The 20,481-nt window shown below is 35.1% G+C and overlaps 2 protein-coding genes across 4 annotated transcripts in view; both read right to left on the bottom strand.

Annotated features, from left to right (window-relative positions):
- The window catches only part of LOC100176648 (diacylglycerol kinase zeta-like), a 35,898-nt gene extending 24,242 nt beyond the window's left edge, over positions 1-11,656 (bottom strand). The window contains exons 1-3 of one of the 2 annotated variants that reach the window (XM_002121467.5): positions 11,348-11,656; positions 10,291-10,404; positions 8,842-8,932 (exon numbers count right to left, since the gene is read on the bottom strand). In XM_002121467.5, coding sequence (XP_002121503.2) covers positions 8,842-8,932; positions 10,291-10,404; positions 11,348-11,576 — 434 coding nt within the window. In that variant the 5' untranslated portion in view covers positions 11,577-11,656. Of the gene's footprint in view, positions 1-4,979; positions 5,155-8,841; positions 8,933-10,290; positions 10,405-11,347 lie in introns of those variants that run through there. The other variant, XM_018814880.2, reaches the window with a different exon arrangement.
- Positions 11,657-15,232: 3,576 nt separating this feature from the next.
- zf(c2h2)-34 (zinc finger protein) lies at positions 15,233-20,481 on the bottom strand. Of its 2 annotated transcripts, NM_001078505.1 has the most exon segments (10): positions 15,235-15,765; positions 16,134-16,209; positions 16,286-16,341; positions 16,459-16,598; positions 17,045-17,210; positions 17,977-18,082; positions 18,834-18,942; positions 19,298-19,800; positions 19,988-20,078; positions 20,365-20,481. In NM_001078505.1, coding segments are annotated over 9 exon segments (1,254 nt in total). In that variant the 5' UTR covers positions 20,053-20,078; positions 20,365-20,481; the 3' UTR covers positions 15,235-15,732.

Raw genomic sequence — 20,481 nt, 5'->3', positions numbered from 1 at the left:
AGTGCATACAGAACTATACGCGTGGTAGAAATCACTACTGTGTCTGTTTTGCGTTAAGTCTGCTAAATTTTTCTAATAATTTCTGACAATGTTTTTTACCGTATTAGCTTTCTGATTTGCTAGTATTATTTTACATTTGGTGCAGTTTTACGTTTTGTAACTTGATTGTTGAGTACACTACACACGTACACAGAGCACTGCGGGGGGTATAAGTCACTTCATCAGCTGTCCGCTGATCAGGATAACATTTCTGACAGTAAAACCTTGCATAATCTGATTCGCCTGCAATGGACAACATAGGCTCCACTATAAGAGGTTTATTCAAATGCTAACTAACATTCTTAAACTGTAAGGGAATTACTATTATATAAACTACTACAGCACAAAATATTTCGGAGAACGTAAAATGTGCACGCGGGTAAAACATATATATCTAGCGTTCTTTCTCATCAAACGCTTAAATGCAAAAACCGTCAAGACAAAGCGAGTTACTTCCTACGCTGGCTGTAGTTAACACAACAACATAGCCACAGCACGAGTTAATCAATTATCCATTTGAAGAGCCACTTCCGCGACATAGTAAAGAAAAAAACCTGTGTAAGTATCGCGCGTACTACTATCTCCGATGAAACAGCTACAACGTTTCAAGATGTTAACTTCTGCCTAGCGTTTACAACTGATCACGGACTCGGGTGCTTTTCATAATTTGGCTTGTTATTGAATCGTGTTGCTGATCATGCTTATAAAGATAGCCAGGTCATGTGACTTCCCCTTATGACGTATTTTGCCTTGCGTTCCAGAGTTTCATAAGAATCAACAATGCTCCGCAGCGACGTGTTGCGGTCAATAAAATACTGCTTAAAATCGCTAAAGGGAGCACTAGAGCTTAAAAAACAAACATCATTCGCTGGTAACAGTTTAACATTAAAAACCGAAATTGAATAAGAATCTTACATTCTAGAACTGAAAAATACATCCAAATACATTGCATATCTTCGTAAATTATATCATGTGTGCAGAAGATTGCTTAAAATTTAATTAAACAATGGACAAAATTTCGAAGGCTGTATATATATAGTAGGGTAGGTGAAGTCGGGACACTTTCTCATTCTGTGTTTCTCATGTGTTTTATCCTTATATTTGGTAGTAAATAAAGAATATTCAAAGAACTATAAAAGACTTTGGTTAATTGTCAAAACACATTCAGAACATTTGGGTATTATGGTATCCTATCTTATCCCACAGTGCAAGATGGATGTTTTAAAATTTATGAATAAATGAATGAATGAAAATTTATAAGACGTTTTGTCCTGTAACTTTATTATAAAGGCCCTGGCGCCAGTACGATATTAGAAAACATATTAAACGCTCTGAAAGTGGATGACTTGACGATCCAATAATTAAATATACGTCGTTAACCGCAGCAGTCAGATTCTACCAAGCATTCATTAAAGCAAAGAAAGCACAGAATCAACAGTCGGGCCAATTCTCCGCTACGTAATTAATGGTGGCAGTAAGCGGTTTATACGAACATGGATATTACATTAGCCCGCTGCTGCGGTCGATGAAATATGATCGAAATATCGTCTGCAATATAAACGCGAAACAAAACACCTGCAAGACGTCAGCGGTAATTATTCTTTGTTTAGGCCAGGTGCAAATATATTGTTTTTACCTTTTAGATTAGGCTCGTACTTCTTAACCATGATCTACTGTAGGCGATTTTTCCCTAGAAAGAATTGACCATGCCCTACTATAGACTATTTTTCCAAGCCGCAATCGACCATAACCTACTGTAGGCGATTTTTTCCTAGAAAAAATCGACCATGCCCTACTGTAGGCTATTTTTCCAAGCCAAAATCGACCATGCCCTACTATGGGCGATTTTACCCAACCACAAGCAACGTTAATGGAATTTAAAGTAAAAATTATAATAAATTTCTTCCGGAAAATCTGCGTTATTCGCATAATGGGCAAGCTGCCAGGCTAATCTTGTACAAAATTGACTTATGCGAAGCGAAAAATGAGTTTACTAGCGCAGCGAAAATGTGACAGTTAATACAATATGTACGGATATTTGTGACACGCGTAATAACCCATTAGTGACAGACGAAATGGATTAATAATAAGATTAAATATTTCCCAAACTAGCATCTCAAACAAGTGTTTACACATCTTAAACATACAGTTGATATACGCCATTGGTGATATGCGATTTTAATCGACCATTTTGAACGCTTTTATAATCGAACTAATGGATCAATGTCACACAATCTTGGTTATTATTTAAAACGAGCGTTAGCAGAAGTGTATACGTTCTATTAACAAACACTTGACACGTGATATTATAGTAGGATGGGGGAAGACGGGATATCTTTAGCATATAATATTCAGATATCCTGATCGAGTTTTAAACAATCAACAACGGTCTATATGGGAGTCGTGAGGGTATGATTTTCTAATTCTTTGAATGTTCTTTGTTGACTACCAAATGAACGAGAAAATAGAATGAAAAGGTGTCCCATCTTTCCCCAACCTATTTATATAAAAACGCTGTGCAAGTAATTTGTCTTATTTAGATCAAAACGAACTTTAGCACTCATCCACTAACAGACAGTCATTTATTATTTAAAAAAATGGGAATTGCTTTTGGGGGTTGAATGCTTAGATGCTTCATGAGCCATTAAGAACTAACTGTTGTTGTTGCGACCGTTGTTGATTATTATTGACGTTTTAAAATGAGCTAATTTAAAACTTAATTGCGGGTTATTTGTTTTCACTTGGTTACAATTAGATATTCGCTGCGCATATGCTAAACATAGTAGGTAAAATTAAGTTAGAACATATTTTCATTCTCTTTCATCGTATAATTTGGTAGTAAACAAAAAATGTTTACAGAATTATATAACAGTATTCCAAACTAAAATAGCGTTATTAATTGTTAAAAACACGATTAGGAAACATGCGATAAATTACGTGTATACCCATCTTACCCCACAGTACTATATATCTTTTTCAGCGCGAAAATGCGCCTTCTATGAACATCTTATTAAAATGCAGTGATTTTGGTTGTATAATGCAAAGTTAGAAGCGAATCCAAACTATTATTTAAAACAGGTTAAATATCTTTTAAGTCAAACTGAATGTAGAATATTAACTTGTGTTGTAAGATGATAAAATAAGGATTTCAATTAATAATACCCATGTAGTAAAGCGGCATGTTTCATCTATGTATGAGTGTCGGAATATTTGACAATCGCTCGTAAACGATAGATTATTAAAGACAATTCTGTTTGGCTTTGGCACACATAGAACTTTTTACTTTTTTCTCTTTCTCTCTGTTAAGCTATTAGTAAGATTAGACAGAAAATGGTGACGTTTATTTTAGTAGAACTAGCGATTTTCTTTGAAAAATCGATGCTATCGGAATTTTCCGGTCACTGGATACCAAATCTCGACAGTCGAGACTGAAATTCAATACCATACGTGATTAATGTGTGATGGTAAATGAAAACCTGCTAGTAACTTTGACATACAATCGTTTTTTTTAAATCTCTGTCTTCCCAAGGATTTGAGTTACTAAAATTTAGTATTATTGTACTGTAGGGCAATGGGTATTCTATACCATTAGCACTTTATTTCAATATAGTAAAGTGGGGGAAGATGGGACACCTTTAACACATAATATCCAAATAGCCTGATCGTGTTTTAAACAATTAACAACGGTCTGTGGAAGTCGTGAAGATACGGTTTTATAATTCATTGAATGTTCTTTGTTTACTACCAAATGAAAATGGGAAAACTAAACGAAAAGGTGTCATATCTTCGACCACCCTATATTTCCTTTAAATTACAAGTTGGGACACATATTAGTATACAGCGAGTGTACGACAGAAATAGATTACATCGTGTGTGTAACATCATACATATGGTATTTAGTACTCTCCTATTTCGAATCAAGATATTAGTTTAGCAGTGACGTTGGTTTCGGTGTGAATAACTAAGGAAATACATCATCACAGGATGAAAGTGAAAATAACATTTCTTACGCTATTTCATGGCGAGACAAAGAAATTGTATAAATAAAGTACTATGAGCTAAGATAGAAACCGTTTGCATATAATATCCCGTATTTTTAATTTAACAATTAATATTGTATTTTAAAGTCGCTAGGATACGGTTTTATGATTTTGTTTTGTAAATATGCTTCGTTAAATACCAAATGCGTCGATAAAGGCGAGTGAAACATTGGCCATCTTACCCCAACCTACTATACCTTCAGTTCGGTTTTAGACCATATAACTTTAGACTGAAAGCAATGCGTTTTTAATGAACGTTTCCCTGTGGTAGCTTCAATTCCGTTTTGGTGGACTGTACTAATATATATGTCGTATGGTGTAAACAAACATTAGCATGTTGTTTTATCGTGTGTAAATGACGTAGCTACTGTGTATTGCATTGCAAGCGGGAACGACAACATAAACGTAGATATTGTTTCGAACTGACTTTACAACTAGAAAAGGCACAATGGTTTGTGACATTTAGAACTTAATAAAATGCGGTGTGTAGGTCTATACATTGATGTATGGTGAGGTGGGGTAAGACGGGACACCTTGAGCACATAATATCCAAATATTCTGACCGTGTTTTAAACAATTAACAACAATCCGTGCTAGTCGTGAGGATATGGTTTTAAAATTCTTTGTTTACTACCAAAAGATACGAGAAAATAATTAGGTGTCCCACCTTTCCCCACCCTACTATATATATACTCAGCTACAGCATAGTTGCTACTGCACAGCAATTTCCTTTACACGATTTGCTTAAAATAAACGACATGAAACTAAACGTTGGTGCTTTAATATAGCCGTCCTATTCATTGAAACATCCTGTGTGTGTGCTTGTGCCTTAATTCTGATCTGAAGCCAGTATATGATTCACTATCTTACTCTTTAGTGTAAACCATCACAAGTACTTACCGTTTCGTTGTTTTAAGATGCGGCATGGTCGTTTGATTATATCCGTTTCAAGACCACCACAATATATTGCCCGACTTGCAAAACAGTTAACTTATATTATTACCATCTATAGTTTATACCTATACGCGTATGGCTATACAAAAGATAACATGATGGGTTCCTGAAGCCAATATGTAAATTAAACGTTTCTACTAAAACCAGGTACAATGTACAGGTAGAAGTTCCTGTATAACTGTTTTTATAACTTCCATATTTACTCTATAAACATTTAAAAGTAAAAAGCAAACTCGCTGGTAAGTTATAGTAACAACAGTAGGTAATATATATGGTATAGCCTTTCTCATCTCTCGTTAGTTACTGTGTTCTCTGACTAACTACGCTATGATGCGTACGCTTCTAACACAGTTATTCATGGAAACATTAGGCCTAAACGTAATACGAATGAAATTAGAATAGCTGAACAACCAGGGCTTGCCTATATGGTCACCATAGACGGTAGCCCTTTGATCATTGTGGATTAGGATATATATATATAAAGAAGCGGTTTCGGATAGGGTAATACGTTACATAGTCATATAGGAATATAATACTGGTACATTTCTGTTCACAGGAGATATGATATGATAAGAACGATATGTAGGGTTATGGGTGACATTCTGTTCAGAAACAGTATACATTATTCAGGCGTTGTATGAATCGTGCACGATACATATATATATATAGTAGGGTGGGGGAAGATGGGACACCTTTAGCACATAATAACCAGATATCCTGATCGTGTTTTAAACAATTAACAACGGTCTATGAGAGTCACAAGGACATACATATTTCTTTGAATGTTCTTTGTTTACTACTAAATGGGATGAGAAAATAGAGTTAAAAAGTGTCCCATCTTCCCCCATCCTACAGTATATTTTAGGAATGCGCGTGAAACTACTTTATAAAATTATTTATAGTAGAGGGGGAAGATGGGAGACTCATTTATTTTATTTTCTCGTACCATTTCGCCGTAAAAGAAAGAACATTTAAAGAATTATAAAACCGTATCCCCAAGACTTTTCTAGACCATTGTTAATTGTTTAAAACACGGTCAGGGTATTTGGATAAAACGTGCTTAATGCGCCCCATCTTGCCCCACAATACTAGCCTACACGTGTTTTATAAAAACGGTATTAGAATAACAGCTTTATATTTTTTATCTATAGCAGGTTGGGGCAAAATGGTCCGTGCCTTTACTTTTTTATCGTCCGATTTTGTAAACAAAGAACATTTACAGAATTATATAACCGTACCCTCAACGCCTCTGAAAGAGCGTAGTTAACTGTTCAAAAACGATCAAAAAATAGGATTGATAAAGGGATTCCGCTGTAACCCACAGTACTATCTACAAACATGTTTGCAATGAGACTTACTAATGAACAATATGTATAGTAGAATGGGGGAAGATGGGACAACTTTTCATTCTATTTTCTCGTACATTTTGGTAGTAAACAAAGAACATTTAAAGAATTATAAAACCTTGTCGTCGCGACTTTTACAAACCATTGTTATTTGTTTAAAACACCAGGATATTTATCCAGGATATTTATATATTTTGTGCTAAAGGTGTCCCATCTTTCCCCACCCCACTATATAGCTTCGTAGTAAACACTTAGTCGTTTTATTTCACGCGAACATCCGCCTTAACAGCCTCAAACAGTTGTTGTCGATTAGCTAACAAAAATAAAAAAGTAACAATTTTACCTTCAATGCAAATAACCAGTATTATTGTGTTTTTATACAGAAACGAATACATTTTAAACTTAAATATTTCCTTCCTGATTAAATCTGCTATGTTATATTCACACCAATCTAAAGTAACGCAACACTCCTGCCAAACCAAATATGCGTGTTGGTTTTAACTCGGTGCTGCCGGGGGCTAATCGTATCTTCCATTGACGTATATCGGATATTATGATGTGCTTACATATGACTTTGTTAGGCCTCTCGGTTTATCTCACCTCAAATTTGCACAACTTCAACACTTTCTCTTTAAGCACTTTATTTCCTTCACACTGCTTTTTACAATGAGTGTAGATATATAAAGAAGTTGGGGTAAGGTCATTTTTTCATTTTCTTTTACCATCACATTTAGTAAACAAAAAATATTTGCAAAATTATAAACTATATTCTCACAAAATAGGATTAAAATATATTGGATATTCTGCGCTAACTGCATTTAGCTTAACCAAGAATACCATATAACATGTACATTTTTATTCTGAAAAGTTTCTAACGCTTCTGGGTTTGAACATTAAACTACGTATCCATACCTGGACAAATGGGCGTATTTTGCTGTCCCATTATAAACCACTTATGCAAAGCTGTCGAATTTCAAACAAAATTGAACGAAAAGTATAATTTATTTATAAAGGTGTTTTACAGCATAGTCTATTCTCACTGTAACAGCATAGTCACCGAGCCAAAGGCGGTATAACCTACGTCTGCGCAAATTGTAAGTGTTGTATTAAGGAAACTGCTTATTAAACGAAGCACTAACTATAGCAACTATACCTCTGCAACGGAAAACGTATGATGTACGTCCCCGCTTGCACTGTATCACTGTAGCCAGTTTGACATGATCATATTTATCTTTTTGTCATAGGTATGCGCATGTTTTGCAACGTGCTAAAAACATGGTCTCGGTTTCTTGCACACCGTACCTTACTAGACTGTCTGAATCTCAAAAATATTTTTACAAATCTGACAAGTTCGTTTTTATGCATATATGTTAACACGCCACAAACTGCAAGAACATATAGTACCGTGGGGTAAGATGGGACAACTTTAGTACATAATATCCTGATATCCTGGTCGTGTTTTAAACAATTAACAAAGGTCCATGAGAATCGTGAGCATAAAGTTTTATAATTCTTTAAATGTTCGTTGTTTACTACTAAATGGGACGGGAAAATAAAATAAAAGGGTCCTATCTTTCCTCATCATACTATATATGAGATAAACAACAGACAAACGTAGCTCGCTTCCTGTTATATTTACACACGGTAACTCGTCTCCACTCGGCTTCAAACTATTCTTCACTCACCCAAAACCCAAACCGTATCTGTGGTTAAGTAAGCGTGCAGGCACTCCACTATAAGAACCTTACAATTTACCTAAAAAACAACAAAGGAAACAGAAGAAATTTGCGGTCAAACATTTGACCTTATATCAGAAATCACTGCCCACGTTTCTAATACAGAGACTGTTTGAAATACATTTTAACAGCATTACGGTATTCTGGTATGGTTATACAGTAATTGAATTCAAATGTATGCACATTATGTGGTTTAGAAATTAACAAACTGTTTTGATATTCTAATTAATTAAAATCAACCTTCTATGACTGGCAAGTAATAGATTTATATCACGTCTGATACTGGTATGATATTATCTAAATACTAGAATAAAAAAATAATTTAACTATATTTTTCTAACATAAACCAAACATTTTGCTGGACAGCAAAATTATATTGGTTTGTTTTTTTCTGTGAAAATGGATTTATATTGTGTGTCTATAAATGTAAATTTGCCCAACAACTGTTATTTTTATAGGTATTTAGATAGCAATAACATAACACAATTTAGACAATCATAATACTAATGGTGTGCCGCATAAAAAATGCATTAAATTCTGCTAAATTTCATAGACATTTAAATAAGAGACTGATGATGCCATTATGGGCAAAACATATCAAACATAAAACAGTTCATTGGATTTGGATTTTGGAAGTTATATATTTGGTAGCACATAAGCCACATAAATATATGGTTTATACAAACAAACACTAACATTGCATCGAAACAAAGCAACCAAAGTCACCTGTATGAAAGTCTGTGACTTGAAACCCTTCTTTTGTTATGGATATTATTTTCCATCAAGATATATTCAGCTGGTAACCTGATATCACAATCTGTAGGAATTAAAATTAAATTAAGTGTAACAGTATATTTTTTTAAGGAGGTATTTTTAGGTTTAAATAGGCTAATTTTTGGATTCAATAGCCGCGCTTTCTAAATGAAGCTCTTTCTAACACTTTTTACCCATAGCGTGTTTTAACAAATGTACGTTTGCTTTTTTTTTTAACAAACGTAAGTTTGCTTTTTTTTAAACAGGGGTGAAACGACTGTGGTTTTTCTCATGATTTCCTTCTTTTGGTTGTTTTACTACCATATTTTAAGGCCTACGCTATTGTTTACAAAAAGCTAAATAACAACTGTTGTTTTGTCACTATAGCCTATCTTTTTGTTTAAAATATTTCTAAATCTTCGCTACAGTAATCGAACAGACAAATAAATATTCCTATATTATTATAACTAAAAACTATAGTACGTATGTTATGCTGTAACTATGGCACATAATAGACTGCTTAACAGGTGTTTCCATTTAAACTCAGTTATACCAACTAATCCACAGTAACTACTAATTTAGGGATTTAGAAGATCTGTTCACTTCATTATAAGATGATAAACACAGTTAAGTTTTCTGTCTTGTCATTCTTGATGCGGTAATATAAAATTGAATGTCTTTTTAACAGTTTGGTTGCCTTGTGTTGTGTATTTGTATTAAATTTTATACGTACAGACAAAGAGCATCACATGTTTTATTATATTTTTTGAACAGTTTATTACCAAAATTTTATTACATATATATATACATATATAGTTATAAATGGTTTAAACCCAAATAATGCCTTTTCCTAGAATACCGTCATTTATAACATTATTCTGTGATTTAGTGTGCATGAATATGATATGAAATTGTATTACAAATGTAGGGTGTATGTTAAGTGGTATCTCATTATTAAATATTGATCCTAAAATTTGTGCTAGGTAATTATATTACAGTATCATCAGTACTGCATTTTCAATTAATCAATACTTATTTGGAAAATTAGTAAACTGTTTGTTTTAATAGTCATTGTAATAAAATCTGAACTAAAATTAAAAGGATTGTGAGGAAATAATTGTTAAGTACAAAGCAAAACATATGATAAGCTGTAGACTGAAAGCCTTGCCCAACCATGCGGAAAGTAAAATGTTTGCAGAAGTGCGGTTTAATTTCAAGCCATACACTTTCATTTTGAAACAAAAACCAGAACATACTGCTTTTGCCACCAGGCATATTATATATCATACCCTGATGAAGTCTTGTCGTATGGCACACAAAGTGCTTGTATAATATTTTTAAAATTAACAAATTAATACAGAAGGAGCCAGTTTATATATATATATATATTTTATTAAAGACATAAAAAAAAGATAAATTTACCCATTTCAGCAGAAACTTGCTTGGACATCTCTCCCCCACAGTTACCGATACTTTCCCAACTCTCAGTGCTTCCTCGCTTAGATCTAGCTGCACCAGAGTGGGTACAACTGGCCTCTGAAAAAAAAGAGCACCAGCACATTTATAAGCGTCGTTTCAGCAGCTATCAACTCAGAAAATGTTAAACCAAAACAGTTGAATCATCAGTATTGAAATACAGTAAATAAAGTTCACAGTGACTTCATTAAAGCGATATACAGGAAAGAGAAAAAAATTGATTTGCTTTTATATGACGCCAAAGTTTTTTCTTTTATCTTGCATTACTATTACCGCATTACTAAATAATTTATTTTGCTTTATATTTCTAACTAATTTTTTTCCCAATGATCTCTAAAATATTTGGGAAATTAAGGTAATTTGTAAAGTAATCTATTTTAAAATAACTACTATTACATAGACCAGGTTAGTTTTCCCACGGGCAATTGGCAGAATGTCTGACTATTATAAATAAATAATGCTCAAATGACTGAAATTGTCAGTCTGCTATGAAAAATTACCTGTGTTACAAAATTATTCCAATAAAATACTTCATATTAAAACAAAACAGTTTTCTACTACGCACAAGTCATTATAAATCTTGAACTTATAGTATACATACCAAACTTTCTTTGTAAATTTAAACATTCATTTCAATTCATAAAACTAAAGTTCTTCTGGCCTTTAGTCACAAATAAATTCTTATTATGGAGCTTTGATTCATACAAGGACAATGAGGAAACAAACGTATTGTGAATCATAAATACAACACGTAAGTACTACCAAAATACCTCAACCACTATATTAGATAAACCATCTTGTCAGTTTTTGATACCCAATTTAACCAGGAAAATACAGTTTAAGCTACCACACATAGACTACTATATTAAGAAATATACATTACATATTCTAACGAATTGTTTTAAAAACTGTAATACACTATGGGACGAGAAATTTAGGCCCGAGTTAGCCCAAACCTGGTTTAAAGCTTTTTTTGTAATTTGTGTACAATTAGATTCCTTACCATTAGGTGTTAATAATGCTTCATTTTCACTTGTTAAGCGTTTGTAATGTTTTCTTCCATTACCAATCCCATTGTTGTTTATGTTGTAAGTTTGCCCAGTACTTTGTACCAACGGTATGCTTGATTTACGCTGTGTGTGTTTTTCAAGGTTGTTTTCACATACTTTAATGGAATCCACGGAATTGGTAGTGAATAAATTCTTTTCCTTTCTTTTCTTTTTGCCAGGCATATTTTTAAGCAGTTAAAACAACACTTAAAGAAAATGGAACATGCACATTTTTAAAATTTCCTTTCCAACTGTAAAAGGCTAAATAAGAAAATAACTTATTATTGTTATTATAGTAAAAATTATTAAAAAACCTTTTACTCCAATAAATACTACTGTACACTGTATGTATTTAAACATATATATGATGTAGCATGAACCACTAATAATACATTACTGTGCAGTTTAATTAACGGCGTAGCCCTAGCATGCTCATCGTATCAGTATGGATATATATACGAACAGAGAGCGGTTATTTAGACCCGTATAACCTGATCATTGTGTACGTAGCATACCAGAGGTAGAAAACTGCCTATATTACTATACTAACCCGGAAACGCGTGTCGTGACTCAAGTAAAGCCTAGTACAATGTAGATTTTCGATATATATCACGGATTTCAGGTCCATGCTACGTTGCGACGAAGTTTGTTTACATTTTAACGGGTTACTGAACACATGAGTGACTGCTCAAAACAGCTGTTATCCGCGGAGTGGCGCGTTTTAAAAGTAAAAATTGGATCGGGTAAATAACTAGTTTAATCCTGGTTCATATACTTAACTTCGGGGTAACTCTGTTAAATCAGACACGCAATATTACTATAAATTTGTGTACCAATCGTCCTGATATCCAATCATTTTTCCACGTTATCCTTAAGCCTCTGTTAACAAAAATTAAAATAGCTCTGGCTCTAATATCTGTATCCGTATATACACAACGCTACGCAAATAAAGCGCTAAAACAACATAGTCGCTGTCTGAATGAGAAATGCTCTCCTTAATGTGTTTCTACAAGGTGTTAGCGTGGCTACCGCAGCCTGTTTAGAGGCGAGGGCTTCTCGTGTAATAAATTAGGCCTGTCTCACACAAAGACCATTGCTTTTTAAAAATTAAAAACATATTGTTTTAGTTCAAGCATAACGTAAAAAACGTATATATTTAAATACTCTTACAAAAAACGAGCCTACCTTGTTTTAAAACATCAGCTACCACATGCAAAAAATACTGACGCATTTTTAAGTACAGTGTGTTCCAACAGTTCAGTGGAAATCAATAGTTCATACTTGAAACGTCACTGCCCATGTCTGATACGCCAGCTGATACATTCATCTTGTTAAACACGTATGTTTTGCCAACACTCCAAAAATAGTCTGTTTGCTGACCACCCGTTAAGACTCAGCGCTTGACAGATGTCCGCCTAAGAGCTCCGATCCATTCATAATCGCATATGAATCAAATCAGCAGCTTAAAAGATTTCATTGCCTTCTGCCACTACTACATCACTGACGTACTTTGACAGCGTAAATTTGTCTATATTAATTCCTTGAACTATACGCATAAGTTCTAAGAATAAAGCAATCACGTAGGCATATATATAGCTTTTGATTAAGTACATTTTTTGTTTAGCTTAAAAAAAGCCTATACAAATAAATTGCCTCAATGCCCACGGCTGTACCAGGCTAACTAAATTGCTAGTAAACAGGGCTTATTAAGTTACTTAGCTGACAAAGCTAATCGTGATTAACAAGAAGCACTATTGTAAAATACAAATCAAACCTAACTACCATATGCTGCATTACATTCCTTGCTGTGTTATATGTGTTATAAAAAGTTTGAAGGCATTTTTTTGTTAACAATTCTGTAAGCATATCATGATTAATTCCTGACTAGGTCCGCAAACCTTCATGCCTTTCTTCACTAATGCGACCTATATTGCTCTACTCGACTATGCCAACATAAACACTTTAGGCAAGGCCTCGAATAAGAACGGGATGCATAAACTACCCGCCTACGCAAAATCCACTGCATTTCTGTACTGTGCAGCGGAAAAGCTATCAGACCACACTGTGGTATCCGCAGCCAACAGCCAAATGTTGCAGCTGAAAACACACTTGTGATATTAAGCGTATTAAATTTTGTAGTGAAACCGCCAAGGCCTGCACTTGTTTCGTATAGTATTGTGGGGAGAAATAGGACACCTTTAGCACATGATATCTAAATATACTAATCGTGTTAACAATTAACAACGGTATATGAGAGTCGTAAGGATATACGGTTTTATAATACTTTGAATGTTTTTGTTTACTACTAAATGGAAGAATATAGAACAAAAAGGTGTCCCATCTTACCCCACCCCGCTATATTTAACATAAAATGCAAAGAAAGTTGTTGCTGCTTAAATGCGAAAGTTAATAACATTCCATGATACCAAAAAAATTATCGGAATTAACAAACAATTTTCTATACTTTTATATCTGCGCTACACAAACAAAAATTCTGCGTTTCTGGCCTAGCACCTGCAACGACTTAAAAAAAACTGACCAATAATTTTCAAGCTGGTGTTTCCAGTTATTTTTTCAACTGCAATTTAGCTCCAGTTCGCTTTAGCAGCGTCACGACCAATCTAACGTACACTGTCGGAGAGCCGCCCTAATTACACAAAGTATCGATGCATAATACATGAGTCTATATTGGGATATCAAACTATAGAACGTCCAAGCCATGACACGGCTTTGTTAATTTAAAAACCGGAACGGTTTTAATACATGTCACGAAAAAAATGATTTGACAGTAAAAATAGGCCTGTGTTAACAGCGTGAGATTAAATTTCAGTAAAATAGTTTAAGAGTCCTTATAATAGTCAATTTAAAACATTTAAAACCATATATACACATCGTTTTTGCTGATTTTTAATGCAATCGACTTTAGTTACAAAGTCACCATATGCGATGTAAAAAACGATCTCGGAGGGCATTAATCTTTATTTAAGTTATACCTGTCCGTTGTTAAACTATTTTGTTCACTATGTGTAAAGTCCTTTTTTAAAGTCCTTCTTAAGGCCAGATTTGGCTATTGCCTGGACACCTACACCTAAATTAAACCGAAGTTATAAAAAGACGGGAACAACAAGCTATATTGATCAAAGGGAAATAAAACTGCATTTATTTAAAAAAATAGCAGCTGAAATTAAGCCATAAAATGAAAATTGTCAATGGGTTTTAAATTCCAATCTTATAAAAGGGGGACAGAATATTGGTTGGTATATGTAGTTTATTAAAGAATATTGCAGTGCTCGTTTCGATATGGTGGATGGAAGTTATCTTATTTCCACTATATAACCGGTGTCGGAACAGTGCTTCTCAGCATTTTTTTTTCTTATGAAGGTCACTTTTGTTACCATAAAAGTTCTGTGGCCCAATAATTTTTTTAAAAGAAAAAAATATAAAAGCAGTTTAGTTAGAACAAAACACAGCAGAGCTTATTTCTAGGTAGATTATTTATTCAACCGTGCATTAGCGAAATACTTGATGCTGCTAAAATTATATATATTGACACAGTTAAATATAGCTATTTTATATTGGTCTATACCCCATCTCAAAATGTTCCCATTGCCCACTGGTTAGGAACCGCCGTGTTAGAGTAAAAATAGACCAACGTCTTAAGTTTTCAGGCGTGCCTCGCCGAGGACCTCACGCATATACAGTATATGACTCTCATTGAGTCCTAATCGTAGTCTACACCTTTTACAAAAAGGAAGGATCTGCAGTTTCACCGCTTGCCTTAATCGGACCGCCGGAAAAATAAAATGTTAATTTCTTTTTACATACCCACAAAACCAAGGTGTAAAAATTTGTCTTTGTATTTGCGCCATGTAGGCCTACAACAGAATGAAAGCAGCACGCGTTCGTCACCGCCCCGAAGAGCGTTTCATATCCGTTCGATATGCTTGGGGAGAAGGGAAAAACAAGTAAGAACAAACAACAACAAACGAAGAAGGAAAAGTAATATACAAACAACAGGAAAAGAAATAGCCAGGATCTTAGTATTTTGGGGGGAAAAATTATGTGTTTTGCCATGTACGTATATTGGTAAAACAGAAGGCTATTAAAGGAAATTTTGGACGTACAAATAAGTTTATGCTGTTCGTGCTCACTATCAACATCTAGCGGAATGTATTAAGGCCGACTTCACAGTAATGGTGGACGCTAGAGGGTAAAAAGAGCCAAAGTGGAGGATTTACGGTCGGTTCAATTATCGACTTTGACACAATTGAAACATTGCGACTTTAACTCCAAGCACAGGATTGGTTTACCAGTTTCATCTAACTTCAATCTCAAACACTTAATTATTGCTACGTACATCAGCGACCACTGCCTGCAATAAACAAAACACAGTAAAAGATTAGATTGATCGGTTTTCGATAGATGAATGAACGTGACTTTTATCCTCGCGTGGCAGGGTAACGACAATCGTTAAAACACGGGTGTTAATCTGTTTCATACACCTCATGCCCGCTGCCGAGTTACCACGTATGTAGGTTAATATAGCCACACAACGTATACATCTACAATTGCATTTCTTTCTGAACCGCACTACAGCATAATAATAATAATAATAACTTTTATTTGCCTCTTCGGTTTCGGTAGCAAAGATTTAGAAATAGCGACAAAACAAGTTGTTAAAACACGCTTACAGTTAAAAACAGTATCATGCAGCCAACAGTTTTATAGTGAAATACAAACCTTATATTTTCGTCTATGAGGGCTTGGGGTTGCAAAGTACAGAGTTGGTTGTTTGACCATGCCCGTGCGTACCCATCTGCACAACGGTAAGTGTGTTTATTTTCAAATTCTTTCATTATCTACGTCACAATGGGCCCTGGGGCGTCACTTACGTTTGGTTGGTGGTAAGATGCCACACCTCGTTGCCGCTGGTACGCTTGCAGATCACCTTTGGAGGATAATTCATTGTAAAAACAAAGTACATACAAACAAACACATATTTACGTTATCTTCAATGCATTTTGCAGAAAATTGACTAGAAAAAAAATATTGCAAAAAAATGTACCTGTGCTTCTTTATTGTCTTGTGACGTCACTGAATCGTTTGTGTGCGTGGGTAGTGACGTCACCGGATGACGTAGCATGGTGACGAGTTGCGAGACCATTACCTCAGAGGTGTATTGGTCCAAATAGTCGTGGATATTAGCTGTGTGTAATAATATATGTTATTGCAGTCAATTTATTTAGTGCAAGAAGTAAATTAAAAAATTCAACAATTTGTATGAATTTATGCTTAGATAACAGATAAAGCTAAAATGAGTTGGCAATGCTGTATTTCTTTTTTTACATGAAGTCTTGCCCTACCTTGTGTAATTTAATTGGTATTGTAAAACGTAGGTAAGGGTATTGAAAGTAATAAAAGTAGGGACTTGGTTTGGTACATAGAAGCAAAGGTTGGTGCATGTTGATGTTTGACTAGTGGTTTGTGGGAGTAATTATTACTTTGTATGCAAATCATAGTTAGCAAAACCTTTATGGGTGATTTAGGTATACAACTGTTAAATAGTAGATCATTTACTATTAGTGGAATGTTTGATGCTTAATGCATGAACTGGGTGCAAAACCAGGGCAGGGTAATAGAAGAGAGGTTACCGAGTGCCTTTTTCTTGTCTTTAATTTTCCTTCGTTTAACCAGAACTTTTCTCTCGTATCCGGGAACTCTCGCTTTTGGCAGGTTGACGTCACTGAAGTGTGACGGCACGTGACGAGCCAAACCGTTTTGTGAGTTGAAGCTTGCGTCACATCCGTCGAGCAGGCACTGTGGGTAAATGTAGCGTCAAAATGAAAAACTTGGGATAAATAAAAAAAAGGTAATACCATTTCGTGGTGAAAATAAATTAAAAGCATTAAGAAATTTTGTAAATCTAATGTAAACATCCTAGAATATAAATCCTAAACAATACTGAGAAAAATCGTTTTCGTCGTCGTATGTACAGTATGGTGCAACGATAAGCCTACAATACACTAATGCTAATGTGTTTATCGTGTTACGGTATGCAGTGGTTTTTCGACATATGCGACTGCCAAAGTAGACCACTAATTTGTCTTAACAATATCTTAACAAATCACCTTATACACACCCCGTCTACACCTTGTTACATAACGAAAAAAGTTTCGTCTGACGTCATAGTTACGTCATAACGGGCATTCTTTCGTTGTGAGTAAACTGCATACGCGCGCCGCGGCATTTGAATGTAAATATTATGGTGCTCGTATACAGCAGTGCAGTCATGCTACATTATTTAATTAACTAAGAACGGAAGCGTAACTTGAAGCTTAAGATAATGTTACTACCAATTCACTTAATCAGCTAGTAGCTTAAGCTGCATGGTACAAAGTAAATGCATTATATAATTAGGCCCATTATTTAGTATTAAACAAAGGGTATTTACAGAATCCTATACCATTTCCTCACGACTCTAAAAGCATTGATAATTGTTCAAAACACGATTAGAAAATATGCCATATCATGCACTAACAGTATACATCTTACCCTACAGTACTACAACATATGAATAACTTACACGAAACCTCTTGGTACCAGTATGCCGACCAACGTGTTGCTTCAGCCATTCCACGCTACGTGCGGGTGTGTTGTACACCTTGCAACCTGACCATAAGCAGCAAAACCTACAAACGAAGGTGTTTGGGCTAAAAGATAGACATCTAAACCATACTTAAAGTACTGCATAATACGGCTTTTTTCGTAGTATTTGATCCTGAATGTTTTTTTGTTACGAGAATCGTCCAACTTCTTGAGCATTAAGATCATGGCTAGATCACGGCCTACTAGACATACAGTAGGTTGGGGANAGATGGGACACCTGATCATTTTATTTTCGTCTCATTTGGTAGTAAACAAAGACAATTATAAGAATTATAAAACTTTATCTTTACAACTCCCATAGNCCGTTGTTACTTGTTTTAAACACGATTATGATATTTCGATATCAGGTGCTAAAGGTGTCCAATTTTCCCCCACCCTACTTTTACTATACCATTTCGATTTGTTGACATCAGAACAATGGATAACAATGGGGTTTCTTAGTACCTACAATAGGCGATTTATCCGGCCGTATCTCTAGTAGGCCATGGCCAGATTTACATAATTTACTACACTAAAGGTGCTAAATCCGTTGCTAATTTGAAGTTTTTCAAATATATGTTATTCTAGTTTATATTATTGATCTACCATATAAGGCATTGAAGCAAATTTTGCAAATGGTGACTAGAATCTAAATTGAGCTAAAAAACAAAATACGTTTTCATACATCTCTTATAAGATGTATTTATTTAAGAAAATCACCTTTTCAGTTTTAAATAATAAAGAAATACGTTTTTCAGACATCTTTCATAAGTGGTATTTGGTTAGGGAAATTACCTTTTCGTTGTTGTATCGACGTGTACACTACAAATGTGGTCGTGAAGGTCACGTGACGTAATGAACACGGATGAGCAGGCATCCCATGCACAACGGTGGACGATACGCTCTGTGGGGTTTAGTTGGTTAATAGACTGGGAGTTTGGTATGGAGCAGTTACTGTAGGCATGAAGCTGTTGATATTTAACAAGGCTGATATTTAGTTTTATGTGGAAGAGATTAGAGGTTGACTACTGACCTACATACAGTTGTTTGTGAGAGATTGGCACAAATATTCTATTCTATATGGTTGGGTATGCAAAGAGACCTGGAATTTAGGCTAGAGTTTTTCATTACCCAAGCACTATATACGTAAATTATATTTTGCATGGGTGAGGTCCTACATCGTATCGTAGAGCAAGTCATGGAACCAGATATTTAAGGCAAATTTAGTATATTTAGCAGAATTTGTGTAAATAACTGACCTGCTTGTGGTTTTGGTTTCACTTCAGGTTTGGGTGGAGGGGTCAAACAAAGGCGGGTGTCTTCTATGATGTCACAGTCGAGGGAGGAGGTGCGGGAAACAGGAGTTTTAGGAGCTCGTGAGAAATCATCGCTTTTCGAAGATTCATCAAAAAAGTCGGAGTTTGAGATTCCGCTAGGTGTCGCTGACTCGAACCCGGAGTCAGGGCTGTCGACGTTCATCTCGTCGTCGCTTGCGGTGCTAGAGACGTCGAGTTTGTCGCGTAGCAACGGAAGTAGAGGGCTTGAGGGCTGTTGTTGTCCATCCTTGCATAGATCTAAGGGTTCTAGGCACGCTGGAGTGGCTTCGGTGACGTTTGATGACGTGTTCGTGACGTAAGAAGGTGTGACGTAGGAATTTGCGGTGGGGGTAAGAGGGGAGGTATTGTCGGGGGTTTGGTTCGAGGTAGAAGGGGGTAGGGGGTTGGTGGGGTAATTGGGTGTGTCGTTCATTCGGTGCGTTAACCTGGATATAAGTGTATGGTGTTTAATGTACATATTTATACTCCAGCAAAATTACTCAAATTTGTTAATAGAAAATTACTCGTTGATTTATTTTAAATATATAAGGAACAAAGGTAGCTAAAATTTCGGCACAAGGTAGACCAGTCCACCCAATTAATTTAGGGCCAATTAATAAAGGAAAATCTTACCGTCTTCGACAAACCCCATTTCTAGGTTGGTCTCGGTGCCTTTTTCTCACCGAAAGTTCAGCCATTTCTTTATCTCGTGCGCGGTTTAAATCTGCCAGCATTGACGTGTGTAAATAAACAATATTACGTGGCAAGTCTCAAGAACGAGACAAAACTGTACCCAGTACCCTATTAATAAATAATGCTAATTATGAACATTTTAACAGCCAAATAGTAGCACTTAAATGCTCTTTTCGTTGACACCAGTTTTCGGCCGAAAAAAATAACAAAATAACACGCCATTTTTCTGAATACAGTTTCAATGATTTTTTAGCAAAAAAATGTACCAAAACTTTAACGTATAAACTAGATATTTTAACTTTAACACATATACATACCTCTTGCTTAGATCCAAGAACGTCGTTTTATAACTGGACTGGAGAGGAAAAAATTGCCTAAATATCCATACACACGTTTATATAAATAAATTAAATACACCACACGCCTAGATGATC

Source organism: Ciona intestinalis, chromosome 14 (assembly GCF_000224145.3).
Source record: "Ciona intestinalis chromosome 14, KH, whole genome shotgun sequence".
In the NCBI taxonomy this organism is placed as follows: domain Eukaryota; kingdom Metazoa; phylum Chordata; class Ascidiacea; order Phlebobranchia; family Cionidae; genus Ciona; species Ciona intestinalis.
This window is presented reverse-complemented; position numbering and strand designations above follow the sequence as displayed.